At 53.9% G+C, this 14,530-nt stretch overlaps 1 protein-coding gene across 2 annotated transcripts in view; it reads right to left on the reverse strand.

Moving 5' to 3' along the window:
• ITGA11 (integrin subunit alpha 11) overlaps nucleotides 1–14,530 on the reverse strand; it is a 127,118-nt gene that overhangs the window by 8,654 nt on the left and 103,934 nt on the right. For both annotated transcript variants that reach the window (XM_082445119.1, XM_082445120.1), the window contains exons 17-24: nucleotides 14,129–14,271; nucleotides 12,569–12,679; nucleotides 9,027–9,112; nucleotides 7,367–7,574; nucleotides 4,908–5,006; nucleotides 3,239–3,315; nucleotides 1,410–1,499; nucleotides 526–616 (exon numbers count right to left, since the gene is read on the reverse strand). In XM_082445119.1, the coding sequence (XP_082301245.1) occupies nucleotides 526–616; nucleotides 1,410–1,499; nucleotides 3,239–3,315; nucleotides 4,908–5,006; nucleotides 7,367–7,574; nucleotides 9,027–9,112; nucleotides 12,569–12,679; nucleotides 14,129–14,271 (905 nt within the window). The remainder of the gene's footprint in view (nucleotides 1–525; nucleotides 617–1,409; nucleotides 1,500–3,238; nucleotides 3,316–4,907; nucleotides 5,007–7,366; nucleotides 7,575–9,026; nucleotides 9,113–12,568; nucleotides 12,680–14,128; nucleotides 14,272–14,530) is intronic.

The raw sequence follows: 14,530 nt of genomic DNA on the forward strand, positions 1-14,530 counted from the left end.
GAAGTGCAAGGAACTGCCAAGGAGGTTTCTTAGTAGGCAGGGGTCTGGTCTGCTCTTCTCCCCTTCCTTCTTCCTGGAATGAGAACGTGATGGCTGGAGCTGCAGCCACCTTGGACTATGAGGTGAACTTGATAGGCTGATAATTGCATGTTGAGGATGATGGAACAGACACAAGGAGACCCAATCCCGGATAACTCTGTAAAGCTACCAACTCTGGACTTCTTTTATGGGAGAGAATAAACCCCAGGGTATTTAGACCACTGTTTTTTTTCATACTTTAAAAATTATAAGCAGCTACACCTAATCTTCACTGACACATCCTCCCAGTTCAGCCCCATAATTTTCCAGATGAGGACTGAGAGCCCCAGAGAAGGGAAGGGACTTGCCTAAAGTCACACAGTGAATGGGTGGCAGGGTTGAGGCTGAACCCCAGGCGCTAGCAATGATTCCAGATTCCTCCCCTCCCAGATGGGGGATCCTCAGCTCCTGTCTTTCGCTGTCTGCTTGACTCCCTTCCAGACTAACCTTGAAAACACAGTTGAAGGGAGGCCCAATGCCATGGTATCTCTCCAGCGAGCTGTTGGGCTTGACCTCGTAGTGGCTCAGGCTGCTGCTCCTGCAGGGACAGAGGACAGGGCCGCCATGAGCTCAGTCAGTGTGGGCTAGATGGATAAACGAACGAAAGAGGGTGTGGGCATGAGCCCGCCTCCCCCTAGACCACAGCGAATACGTTTCCTCTTGTGTCCATTGGGAGTGCTGTGTTGGGAAGGATTCTGAGGCTCAGCAGGAATAAACTCTGAGATCAATTAGCAATGTCTGCCTCGTGTGTGGCCATGAGCCAGAAGAGCAAGTTATTTGCCACCCCTGCCCTCGCCTCCTGCCCAGGGGCATGGCCTCTTTTGATCATGAACTTGCCCACTGTGCACCGTTCCAGCCTCTAGTGGTGGCCGTGGGAGGGCCTAAACTTTCTGTCTGTTGTTACCTTCTGACTTCTCCGCCCTCCTGGGAGCTCTCACGGGGCACACTGGGGACCACTGGCAGACTGAGGTGGGTGGGCGGTGGGAGCAGTCTGCCCTGCAGGAAGGAGCATTTTCTCACTGATGCTATTTAGAATTGCTAGTGCAAGGTGGTAATGAAATGCAGATGGACTTTTTAACAGGTTTTACTATTTTAAAATTCTCTGCAGACCATGCCTCCGCTTATAGCCTGCACCTGGGGTGGATACTGCCTGCTGCTCCAGCCCTCCCCCTCCCCCACTGCGGGGAGCTCCCTGGGGACCAGGTCTGTATCTCTTCCTCCCCCATGTTGACACCACCTCCCCTCCATGGACGAGGGCGGTGCACTCTCAGGGGCATACCCAACTGCATCCCATAGTCCCTCAGCATGAGGGCCCTGCGGCCGCGACCCACCTGGTGAAGAGCACGTCAGCCTCATACTTGAGGTGCAAGCGCAGGAGGGCCGTGTTGTCTTCCTTGGTGCTCTCTTCCTCGTCACTGTCACTGCAAGGAGAGGCGGCAGCGCCTGTGGTCAGGAAGGGGCAGCCCTCCCTCCACCCAGCTCAGGGCAGCAGGAGGGATCCAAGTCAGGCTGAGAAGGAGCATCCTGGGGCGTCTAGGTCTGCTGCACCAGAGCAGCCAGCCAGGGGGTCATCAGAGGTGTCTCCTGGGAGGGGAAGGGCCGGAGAGGCAGGGGACCTGGAGACCTCAGCTTTCCCTGCCCTCTTTCTGGGTGCAGCACATCTGGGCTGGAGGCTGGGAGGACGGCGCCAGCTTGGTCACAGCGGCCTGTGTGCCCTTCTCATCTGTCAGAGGGGCACATCCTGTGCTACCTACCCCCCGCCCCCCGCCCCGGGAGATGACGCCTCCAGGGCAAGGGTCTGCCCAAGAGAGGGGAAGAGCATGAGGAATTCACAGCAGAGCGTTTACTGACCCTTGAGCCGACCCCCCCAAGCTGACTAGGGGTGGGCCAGCTCCCATGGGGGCTATGCTGACTTGAAAAGGCCGGAGAGTGAAATTCAGAGGCATTAGAGGAAGTTTTGTTGAATATGCTTCCCTTCACTTCTGAGCACCGTGAACTACCGGAGCAGATCATTTAGACATAAAAAAGGTATGATTTCTGCTCATTACATACACTGTTTGATTTCCTTTGGAAACCTTACCCCAGATAGGTGCTTAGTTAGAAAAGGGAGACCAGACACACACAGATGCCCAGTGTCCCCTGCCTACATATGCCTAACTCACAAACACCCGCCAACACCCACACTGCCAAGGACACTGCAGGCAAGGGCGTTCATTGCCCTGTGAGAACAGACTGCTTTCTAAGAGGGAGGCCTTAAGATATCAACACATCTTACAAACTTCGCCTCATGTCAAGTGAGAATTCCACCAGAGTGCACAGTTTGGCTAACTATACCTGGATGCACGCACATGCTGCTGTGTTGATCCCCAGCACTCCCGTGACTGCTGACTGGTTTGCACATATGTGTGTGTGTTGGAATGTTGGTGCTCAGTTTGCCTGCAGTGTTTATTTCTCAGTGTGGAGAAGTTCTCAGGAGGGTTTATAAGGCTCCAGAGCAGCCAGAATTCCTCCTCGCCTCCGTGTGTTTATTACTGACATGGGCGATTCACGGTGTCAACCTACAGCAAGCTGCCTCAGGGAGGCCTGAGAGACAGACAGACAGACCCACATAGAGTAAGGAAAGGTCTTTTAAAATTGGAAGTTTCCAAGGGGAGAGAAGTGACCAGGACATAAAGAGCACTGGATAAGGAGTAGGAAAACTAGTTAGCTCCCAGCTGTACTATTTACATGCTGTGTGTTGTTGGGAAATTCACTCAACCTCTCTGAGCTTTCCTTTTCTTACTTGTAACTTGGGAGGTGGGGTGGAGTGGGGAATAAGCCCTGCTTTGCCTGTCTTAAGGGGCTGCTGTGAGGACTGACTGAGATATTACATGCATAGTACTTTATAACTGTAGGGCTTTTAAATAATTGCTATATAAAATGCTGTAGAAAGCTGAGGGTATTATTATTTATATCCAAGCTGCCCAAGAACGAAGAATGGCAGCAGCACAGCGGGCAGCAGGTTGGCCCGCACTTGGGGACTGACCCAGGGCCCACCCAGGCAGGGCAGCGACGGACAAGGCTTGGCGGGGGATTTGGTGTGGGGAGGGGCAGTTCCCAGCAGCAGAACAGGGCCCAGGAGTAGCGAGCAGGGAGGGAGACGGAGCGGGCAAGCCCTGACCTGCCCGCTGTGAGCTGGATCTCCATGTGGTGCAGGAAGACGGATTTGCTGAACTCGAAATCCAGACGGAAAGCCACCTACAAGGAAGAAGTCGCTGGAGCCAGGCTGGCTGGGAACTGCCTGTCTGAGCACTGCCCACACCAGCCCTGGCCCGCCCCTCCCAACCCCTGCCCTTTTGGTGGGCCCTGCTGTCAGGGAATGGGCTTGGGGAGGGAGGACCAGGTGCTGGAGTAATGTGAGCTGAGCTCAGGGGCCGTAGCGGGAACGCAGCCAAGGTCAACAGCTCCCCTTCTGGGGCTTCTTGGCTGTGAGGCCAGTCCTCTGCCCCCTCCCTTTTTGTTTTTAACTACAGGCAACCAGAAGGCAGCAAATCCAACTTCAGACTCTTTCTGCAGGAATTTCTGGGGGGCATTTGATGGTGGGAAGGGGAGATGGCCATCAACATGCATCACAGGAAGTGGGGGCCAGAATCTAGTGATAAGACCCCCTCATGCACCCCCCGTTCTTGTGTGTGAACAGGTGTGAGGCCTGGAGAAGGGTGAAGGCTGTCCCGGCTACCCAGAGGCTAGTCACACACACCTGTCTCCTTGTCCAGCGGCCCTCCCACCGCTCTGACGGCCCAGGTCCTGGTGCTTCCCTTGGCCTTCACCCAGGAGTAGGGCCTGGGTCCCCTGACTGTGCCCTTTGACATCTGACCCTCTTTGCTACCTTCTGCCCCACCTGGTGGCGCTCCTGGGGCTTTGCATAGACCTCTCGTGCTCTTCCCAGGTCTGACCCTCACAGGGTTTCCCAAGGAGACCTGGTGGCAGGGGTGGGGTGCGGTGGGTGGGGGATGGCTACTTCCTGAGCGGCCGCAGGGTCGGGTGGGGAAGCTTGGGCTGTGTGCTGCTCCCCCTGGGTCTTCACCCAAGAGCTCCTGGGTGGCCAGCGCCTCACCTCAAAACCCACAATCTTGACTTTTGTCGCACTGGGGAGGTTCTTTTGTCAGGAGCCCTAATCCCCCTCCCCCTCTCCTCCCCTTCCCCCAGCCTTGCAGACCTTGCTCCTGGGAACACACTGCTGCTCTCTAGGTGGCCCCTGCCTCAAGCGCCCCTCTGTCTGGTTCCCGCTCTACAAGCAGCTCGGCCTCAGTCAGGTCTCCTCTTGCTCTAGAACCTTCAGGGGCTGCCTACTGCCCGGGGGTGATGGGCAAACGTCCCCACAGTCTGGAGTCTACCTCTCCCATCCCTACACTCTTTTCACATGTACTTTTAAGCACATGGTAGGTGCTCAACAAACGTTCATTTTTCTTCCCATCTCTCCCCAGGCACAGCACCATGACAGAGGCTGGACATTTTAAAAACGGGTTAGGATAAAGGACAGTGGGGTAAATGGCCAAGAGGAGGTGGGAGAGCGGTGGGTGGGAGTGGTAGGATTCCCCCTGAGGTGAGGGTCCTGGTGCTCTCCTGGGGTGCGCTGTCAGCCCTGGGGATGGCTGGCTAATTAGGTCACTTGAAGGTCATTTCATGGGAGAAAAAACTAACCTGCTTAAAAGGCGCCCTCAGGCCTCTCCATCCCTCCTCAGTCCTCCGCTCTGTTCCCTTCCACTTCTCTTGCCTCCCCTGTGCCTCCCCGACCCACCCCGGTCCCTCCCCACGTGGGTCCCTCCCCACACCACCCCAGCCCCAACCTTGGCCTTGGCCCGGAAGAAGGGGTAGCTGACGTTGCAGACTTTCTTGTGGAGCCTCTTCTCCTCGTTCACACACTCGATGTTGCCGTCTGAGTCGTCCTGGGGCGATGGGGGCATCACGGGCACCAGTTAGGTGGGGCCCGAGACCCGGGTGTGGGGGCCACCCTTGCCCCCAGCCCCCCAACTGCCCAGGCTGAAGCTGCAGCACAGGCCGCAGATCCTGGGACCACAGGGGCCCTGGAGGCTCGGGTGTGGCTTGGTTCTGGGTGCGGAAAGCATGGTGGGGGCCCGGTGCAGGGGCGGGGGACTGGCTCAGTGGTGCCGGGTCGTGGAGCGAGTGGGCAGGCACTCACGGATATGCTTTGTCATCCTCTCTGGATCAATCCCAGAGGCGGGACTTATCATCCAGCTTACAGGTGGGGTCACTGAGCCCCAGAGACGGGAGGTGACTAGCGCAGACCACCAGCAAGTGGCTTCCTCCGCTAGAGGTCCCTTTGTTGGAGGGTAGGGGGCGGGGAGAGGAAGGAGGGTGTGCTGAGCTCCAGCTGTGAGCATCTCCTGGGCTGGGGATGGACGGCGGGCGGTGAAGGAGCCAGGCTGCAGGCTAGCCCTACACGTGTGTGTGCTCACGCGCCTGTGTGTGTGTACGGATACGGCCTTTCACAGAACACGTTTCCAAAGCCCTTCTGCGTCACAGAAACAAAATTCCATGATTCCTTCCCCCTAGGGTTATGAACAGGCACGAGATTGGTCTTGGAAAGTCAGGGCCAGGGAAGCAGGAAGAGATGGATGCAGGTTTGGGGCTCAGTTTCCCCTAAATACCCTAAAGCCAAACAGACACAAAACCTCTGGGAGGAGAGGCCTTTGAAAGACCATCAGGTGGGCTGCTCGTCTTCACTCTGGGCCGTGGAACAGGACCTGGGCCTGACAGAGGGACTGACTTTGCACTGACAGCCCCTCCTTCAGGTCCTCTGCACTGAACTTGAAGTCTGTTTGAGGACACTGGGGGCCCCCCGAGGGGGAAGGGAGGACACGGCAGGCAGCCCCCCTCTTTTCTCGGGGGCCTCACTCCACTCAGCTTCCCCTTCTGGCTATAGGAACAGCACGCGCGCGCGTGCGTGTGTGTGTGTGTGTGTGTGTGTGTGTCTGAGGAGGGGCCCATCCTGCCTCTCCCCAGTCCAGTGAGGAAGGGGTGGTGGAGGTGAGGACAGAAGGGCCCTGCTGGCTCTCCTATGCTGCCCCCCAGGCTCCAGGCGGACACGGAGATCTGTGAGGACAGAGATTGTGTTTGCGGGGACCTGGGACCCCCCGGTACACACACGACAACGACGTCCTAGGTTTATTCAACAGACATGTCTTGAGGGACTTCTCCGTGCCCAGCCCTGGGGACAGATGTGGCTGAGACAGGGCACTCGCCCTCTGGGAGTTCAGGGTTACAACGGGGCAGCGCTCGGACACTGATGATTTCCACAGAGCACGCATAGGGCTGTGCCAGGGAGCTGTGAGGGCCGGGGGGCCCTGTGTGGCCTTTTGGGGCTTCAGGAAGCCACCCCAGAGAGTGTGGCGTGGGGACCATGCTCTCTCGTGAAGCGTGGGCTCAGGAGCCAGCTGCTGGGTGGGAATCCCGCTCTGCCGCTCGCTGGTTGTGTGGTCCTGTTCAGGCCACTTAACCCCTCTCTGTGCCTCAGTTTCCTCCTCTGTAAAGGGGGATACAATGACCACCACCACCTCCTGGAGTTGTTGTGAGGGTGAAATGTAAGCAGGTGTTGTAAGGGGTTACCACGGGGAAGCAGGAGCTTCTCAGGAAATGAGGGAGGGGGTCTCAGGCAGGGGTCTGTGGTCGGTAGGGCCTTGGTGTGAAAGGCAGGTGCGCTGGGAAACAGCGGGGGCCAGTGGGACTACCGGTGTTGGGGTGCGGGCAGAAGTGGCAGGTGAGGCTGGGGAAGCAGGAAGGGCCTCGAGTGCAACCACAAGGAGTTCAGGATCTGTTGTGAAAGCAACTGGGAATGACGGGAGGTTTTAAAGTGGGGAGAAATTGGTTCTGATTCTTGTTAGAAGGACTGTTGTGAAAAAGCCTGGAGGATGAACTGTAGGCAGAGGGTGTGTACGCAATAGTGTGCACACGTGCGGGCGTGTGTATGTGTGTGCGCGCCCCTAACAAGGGCCAAGGGCGCAGGCTGAAGGATGTTCCTCTCCATGATCTGAAAGGCTCAGACCACCCTCTCCCCATGGTTCTCAGCCCAGGCTGCACACTGACATCACCTGGGCAGCTTTAGAAGTGGACTGACCCAGGCCCCACCCAGACCACGTCAATTAGAAAGTCCTGGAGAAGGCTGAACACAGGCACCTTTAAGCTCCCAGGTGATTCTAACGTGCAGCCGGGCCCCCTACCTGGACCCCTCCTTTCCTGCCTCAGCCCTTCCCCTCAGGCAGGCCAGGCAGGCCGCCCGAGGTCTTACCTTCTGGATCAAGCTGGCAAACTGCAGGTTTGCTGACTGTGAAATATTTAGGACTGTGCTGTAGGCGTTCTCGCCCTTGTTCTCCAGCAGGGCCTCCACCGCCACCCGCCGCCGTGTGCTCTCTATGATGAAAACCGTGGTGTCAAAGGACAGTGTGTACGCAGAGCAGTCCTGGGCAGGCTTCCTCAGCACCCTCTGGCAGTACTCCCTGCGGGAAAGAGACCAGCAGGAATCAGGCACATGGAATGGGGAATGAAGGGGTAGACCTCACTGTGCATGTATCACCTCTCCAGTCAGCATGTTTTCCTTCTGGCTTTGGCTGCCAGGAAGCTCAGAGCTCAATATGGAGACAAGCCTGATTATTAGCCTAGATGGTTAGAATCTTTGCTTCTTCATCCTTCTACAAGGTTTGGGTATACTATTTCTATTTTTTATTTATTTTTATTATTTATATTTTTATTGAAGTATAGTTGATTTACAATGTTGTGTTAGTTTCAGATGTACAGCAAAGTGATTCAGATATATATATATATATATGTATGTATATATAGATATATATATATATATATATATATATATGTATACACACACACACACATATATTCTCTCAGATTCTTTTCCCTTATAGGTTATTATAAGATATTGAATATAGTTCCCTGTGCTGTACAGTGGATCCTTGTTTTTTATCTATTTTTATATATAGTAGTGTTGTATTATTTCCATTTATTATATATGTATCTTCTATCTAATCATTTCATAGTTGAATAAAAGCTGAGCATAAATTATTATAAAATATATTACATAAATTGGAAATAGGATCAGTATTTTTCCTTGTCTGCCAGTTTATTTCTTTTTTTTTTTTATAAATTTATTTTATTTTAATTTATTTTTGGCCGCGTTGGGTCTTCGTTGCTGCACGCAGGCTTTCTCTAGTTGCAGCGCACAGGCTTCTCATTGCAGTGGCTTCTCTTATTGCGGAGCAGGGGCCCTAGGCGCGCGGGCTTCAGTAGTTGTGGCGCGCGGGCTTCAGTAGTTGTGGCACGTGGGCTCTAGAGCGCAGGCTCAGTAGTTGTGGTGCACGGGCTTAGTTGCTTCGCAGCATGTGGGACCTCCCCGGACCAGGGCTCGAACCCGTGTCCCCTGCGTTGGCAGGCGGATTCTTAACCACTGTGCCACCAGGGGAGCCCTGCCAGTTTATTTCTTCCAGGGGATTGTGAGCATCCTGCTCATCCTCTGCTAATCTCCTTAGTACTGAGCCCAAGTGGTCAGTCCATGGACCTTAGAAGTCATCTAGTCTGGGGGTTAGACGACGAACACCAAGAACTCTAGGTCCTCAAGTCTCCACCTTTTATCTGTTTTATAGTGCAGGCTCCAAAGAAAGGATTCCTTTTCTAAACAAAGTTTGAGGAGGTTGGATTAGACTAACAGTATTCATTTTACAGAGGAGGTCACTGAGGCCCAGAGAGGGCAAGGTATTTGCCTGAGGTCACACAGGAGTTAGAGGCAGAGCCTGAGCTAGAACCATGCTCCAAGTTCAGTGCTTGGTCCTCGCTGCCCAGGAGAAGCATGTGCAGGGTTGTCATCCAGGGCCCTGGGAGCCTAGATCCACCAGCGGGGAAGGGAAAGGAGTCAGTGTGGGGCTGGGCAGGAGCCTACTCACATGGCTGTGGGCAGGTCACTGCGGGCGTCCAGCAGGAGGTCAGGGACACAGTGCTCATCCTCATTGCAGCCATTCCAGAAGGGTACCTGGGCCAGGGAGAGGCAGGTATGGGTGGCTGGATAGGGCACCCAGAGCTTCCAGCCCCCATCTTTGCTGTGGGCCATCCCTTATCTCCACAGCACACCAGCTCCTCTTTCTGCGGCACTAGACACAAGCTTTGTTTTTTCTGCCTTTTTCACAGCACCATGCTGCTTTTTCTCATGCTTTGGCATAGACAGTCCCTTCTTTAGAACATGGCTCAAAACTCAACTCGTCCCAGGTCCCTTTCAGTCCCCAGCTGAGCTGCTAGCACAGAACACCCACTTACCCAGTGCCAGTCCACACTGATTGATCATTTACTGCGGGGAGCAAGCTCTCTGGTACTGCGTATATAGGATGAGGAAGACACAGCTTCTGCTCTCAGCTCATGGGGAAGATGAGGGTGTAAACAAATAATTATAGTGTGAAATGTGCAAAAAAAAAAATCTGTATGAGGAATAGAGGACGCAGAGAGGAGGAAACAGTTATTTTGGCCCATAGATGAGAAGGCTTCAGAGAAATGACAGTAGGTCAGAGTTCCAAAGGATGACTGAGTTAGCTGGATGGACCAGAGGGAGAGGGAAGTCTGGGAGGAAGGACGAGTCTGTGCAAAGGGCCTGAGGCATGAAGCAGCATGGTAAGCTTGGGGAATGACGGCTATTTAGTGTTGCTGTAGTAAGGGGTACAGGAGATGCAGAGATGGGCGGGGTCATGTCTTAACAGGGTCTTGGGGTCGTGTCCTCCCAGACCCACGTATCAAAGGCTCCCTCTGGCTGCTGTGGGTGGATGGACTGTTAGGGTCAAGAGTAGAGGCAGAGAGACCACTAAGGAGGCTGCTGCAATGTTCACGCAAGAGATGACGACGGTGTCGGTGTGGTAGTGGGGGTGTGTGTGTGGGGAACAGGTTAGGAACCCCAGAGGTGAGAGCAGCAGGACCTGGAGTTCATCAGGACTAAGGGAGAAAAGGGTCCTGGATGTCGGCCGAGTTTCCTTTCGAGTGTCTGGAAGGGTGGCCGCACCATTCATTTATAAATGGAGGGGTTAAGTGGAGGGGATCAGTTTGGGGCACACTGAGTTTGAAGTGCCTGTGGCCCATCCAGGGAGAAGGGCTCAGCAGGTAGGTAGGTGTTCAAGTCTGGAGCTGAGGAGTGAAACTGTCCCCACCAGGAGCACAGCCTGAACCAGGGGAGGGGAAACAGGTGTCACAGAGGCCAGGCATACCTTATGTTCACTAACTTCTCAGAGGGGAGCTCCCTGGCCCTCACTCAGACCCACGTGCTCTTATTTCAGACACGTTTCTATCAAGCCTGCCCCTTGGCTTCCCCATCACGTGGTGGATTTGCAGCTCGAAGCAGCCAGCAAGGAAGACAGCAGAGCCATATAAAGGAGGGCAAAGCGAGGCATTCAATGCCAGGACATAGCTCTAGACACTTTGGAAGCCCTTGGGGGCTTCACTGTATTCTAGCACCCGTGTTCATCTTGGCGATTTCACGTCTCTGATGAAATACGCCCCAGCCCGCCCAGCATACTGTTCAAGTGTGAAAACTATATAATAACCTTCAGAAAAATTTCTGTCCACTTGATTAAAAGGGATAATTTAACGTGATAAGCAACTGTTACACTCAACTGTATGGAATGGCTCATTTCCCCAAGAGGCAAGATTTTATGGTACTAGAACAGTGCTGGGCATTGAGGAGAAGCTAAATAAGAATTTGTAGCAGAGAGATGGGAAGAATGTTTCTAATTTGCTGGGGGCTAGAAATCTATTTTAACAAGATATTTAGACATTTAGCTGCTATCCAAAGCCCTTGGTAATATGCCCAGGCTGACTTTTTCAGCTCTATTTCTCATTTTTTCTTTACACTTCCCTTCACCCTGTTTGTTCCCACGTCCACACCTTGGCTATGCTGTCAGCTTTCCTGGAATAAGCCCATCGTCCCCATCTCACGTCTATTCTAAAGGTCCAGGGGAAAGCTACCTCCTCCAGAAAGTCCTCCCTGACCTATCATCTGACTGCTTGATGACACTTCCTCTGAGCTTACTCCCATCTTTGACTTGACCTATGACTTTGACTTGACCTATGACTTTGACTTGACCTATGACTCTTATCACCACCTTGCATCTGTATTATCAGCATCAGAGCAGGGAGTGCCCTGCACATTCATCTGCATCATGGGCTTCAACATGCTTTTAGAATGAGTGACATGTACTCATTCATTTGCTGTAGTGGCCTTGTGATGACTGTGATGGGAAAAATATTAAGATTCAGGGTACCCAGCTTTCCCCCTCTCCTGGCTCACTAACAAGGATTCCAGCTTTGCCAGGTCAGTATCTCCCCCTCTCCTGAACTGCATTTTCAGACAGCCTCTCTTACACATCTGTGATGCAGAATCAGGAGAAGAGGGAAGGTGTGAAGGTTGAGGGGTGGGTGGTAGGATGTGGGAGCTCTGGGAAGAGGGAGGAGCTGAGGGGGCTGATGGGGGAGAATGAGAGCAGAGAGGGGATTTTCAGAAGCCTTGCTGTTGACTACACAGTTCTTTTACGTAGGAGAAATACAGGCAAGCATGTGAGTAGTTCTGAAATTGTTGTTTGCTGGCTGGATTCTATATATTGGGTTGGCCAAACAGTTTGTTTGGTTTTAAGTAAAAATAAAAGACACATTTTTCACTTTCACGAAGAACTTTATTGAACAATGTATTCATTAACCGAATGAACTTTTTGGCCAATCCAATAATTCTCAGAGACACTGCTCAGAGGCTGGACCTCGTAGGTCATGGTCTTAAGAGCATTGTGGTATATTTGAAAGTTGTTCCTAAATCCCCGGGGTTTATTTTGCCTGCTCTCCTAGCACAGCTCAGGCAGAATGGATAACTGTCTGACGTTTTCTTTGTGTGGGATTTATATGGAGTTGCAGATGCAGGGAGCATCTGAATATTAGATACCAGAAAATTCTGATGCCCTTAGAGCCAGGGATTAGAAAAGGTGGGTTTGGGGGGTGCAGAGCAAATGATGAGGCTAAAACTACTTATTTTTGGAATACTTGGAGCGGGCTAGGAGGACTGTTTGTTAGTCGATCATTCAACCAGCGCAGACTAGGCTCTAGTGGTTGAATCACTCTCTCTGGCCTCCAGCGTCCTCGTCTGCCAATGAGGGAAGTGGGCGATTGAGAACTAAGGTCCCTTCAGGTCCTGTGAGTCTCAGGACCCACTCCGGGCTCACTCTCTGCTGGGGATACGGGAGCCTTGCACAGGAGAAGGCCGGGTCCTTACCTTCAAGAAATTGCTCAGCATGAGTCGCGAGGAAGGAGGGGAGGAGCCTGCTGGGAATTTGCAGGGCAGGAGGTGGGAAGGGGAGGCGGGGGAAGAACTCCTCTGTGCCTGTCGCAAAGCCTGGGCTTCTGGGAGGAGGCGAGGGGTGGCGGTGGGGTGTGTGCCAAAGCTGCTGCCCTGGAGGCCAGGACGTACCGAGACTCTGAGGGTCGTGGGCCAGCCGTCGTCCAGCATGGGGCCATAGTCGGGGTCCTCCAGGGAATACTCGACCGAGAAGGTCACTGGCTTCACGTAGTCAGCGGTGTCCTGTGTGGGAGGAGATGAGAACGGGGTGAGGGCAGAGGGAACATCCGTGTCATAGCCAGGACCACTGAGAGAACGTCTACCTCCCGAAGCTGGGAGGGTAGTGGCCTCGTCAGCCCTGAGCATGTGACCATGGAGCTTTAACATCCGTGAGTGCACGGAGGCTCCCAGATGGGGCCGCAGCTGGAGAGTGTTGCTCCTGGAAAGGGCCCTTGGCTCAGCATATGCCAACCCCTCTGCCTGCATGTTTCACCAACTCCTGCTCGTCCTTCAAGGCTGGGAACCTGTGTCCCCAACACCCCGGCCTCTAGGAAGCCAGGCAGCACCTCATCCCCACACTCCGTTCAGACCTGTTACTGACACACTTACGTGGCATCCAAACTATCTGATTGTGTGTCAATCCTCTTCTCTCCAAAGCCTCTTAGCACAGTCCTAGCACTGTGACAAGGCTTAATAAACCAATGAATGAACAAAGTTGAACAAAATAGGGGCAATTCAGGGGATGCTTAGAGCTGCCTAAAAAATCCCCCAATCCCCCCCGCCCCCCACCATGGAACCCAAATCTTGACACCAGTGGCTTCCTTGTGTTAAGGCAATGACTTTCAAACTTGAGCTTGCATCAGAATCCCACCCTGGGAGGGGGCGGGGGTTAAAGCACTGAGTCCCATCCCGAGATTTTCTGATTCACTAGGTCTGGAATGGAGCTTGAGAACGTGAAATTCTAAAAAGTTCCCGGGTAATGAAGATGCTGCTGGTCTGGGGACCACACTTTGAGAACCAGCCCATAAACACATCAGAGGGGCAACAATATTAACAGACACCAGGACTTCTTGTTTTTCTGACCTTTGCCCAGTGACTATTGGGGTCAGGTGGGCTCTGAGTGTCCCCTGCCTGTGTCTTCGAGGCTGGAGCTGTGGCTGGGTGTCTGGAGTTTCTGGGTGGATGCACCAGGCCCCCACTGGTTCTCCCTTTCTGCCAGTCTGGCATCTCTCTCTTCCTCCCCCCAAGCCTGTCCATGCCACTGGTCCACCTTATCTGGTCTTCATTATTAGCTGATGCCTGCTTATCCCTTCCTTCTGAGCCATGGCCCCGGCTGGCTGACCGCCGTCCTCTCTGCTAGACATCATTGAGCGCACCTCCCTCCTTGAATTTCACCCCCTGCTTAAGAAATGGTGGGCATCTGAGAGCTGGCAAAGAAGAGATTTCAGAGGAGGGTACAGTGAGGTGGGAAGTAGTGTGTCCCAGTGGTCTTTGCTCTGGGGCATGAGTATGGGATGGCCAAGGTCCAGGACACTGCCCCCTTCCTGGCCTCCTGAGGTCTGCTGGGGGCTCAGAACCAGCCTGGCACCAGCTGAGCTCTCTGCCTCTCCCACGGCAGCACCTCTTCCAGCTCCGTCCCCTTCCTGGAGAAGCTTGGGCTCTGTGGGTGGGGCTGCTGGGCATCTGGCTCACCAGGACATGGAAATTGATCCGGTCACAGTGTTCCTGGCTGGAGGAGAGCAGGGCAGCTCTGTTGGTGTACCGGTCCCCGCCCTCATCCAGGTGGGCCCGCGGCGTGTACCGCCTCTCATCCATGGTGGCGTTATACCTGATGCCTAGAGGAAGGAGAGGGCAAGCCATGGAGGTGGAGCCACATTTCTATCAAAGACTGTTTGCCTCTCTTTAAAAATAGCCTTTGGAAAGTCATCCTCCTCCAGAAGCCCTCCAGGCTGGCCAGGGGAAGTGCTGCTCCTCTCCCCTCGCAAGGTGCAGTGTAGGCAGGAAACTCCCACACAGAGAGCGAGCGATACAGTGAGAAAGGGTAAAGGAAGGAACTAAAGAGAAGAGGGAGGCAGAAGGAGGAGAAAAGAAGAT

Source organism: Balaenoptera physalus (genome assembly GCF_965194825.1).
Source record: "Balaenoptera physalus genome assembly, chromosome: 2".
Taxonomy (NCBI): domain Eukaryota; kingdom Metazoa; phylum Chordata; class Mammalia; order Artiodactyla; family Balaenopteridae; genus Balaenoptera; species Balaenoptera physalus.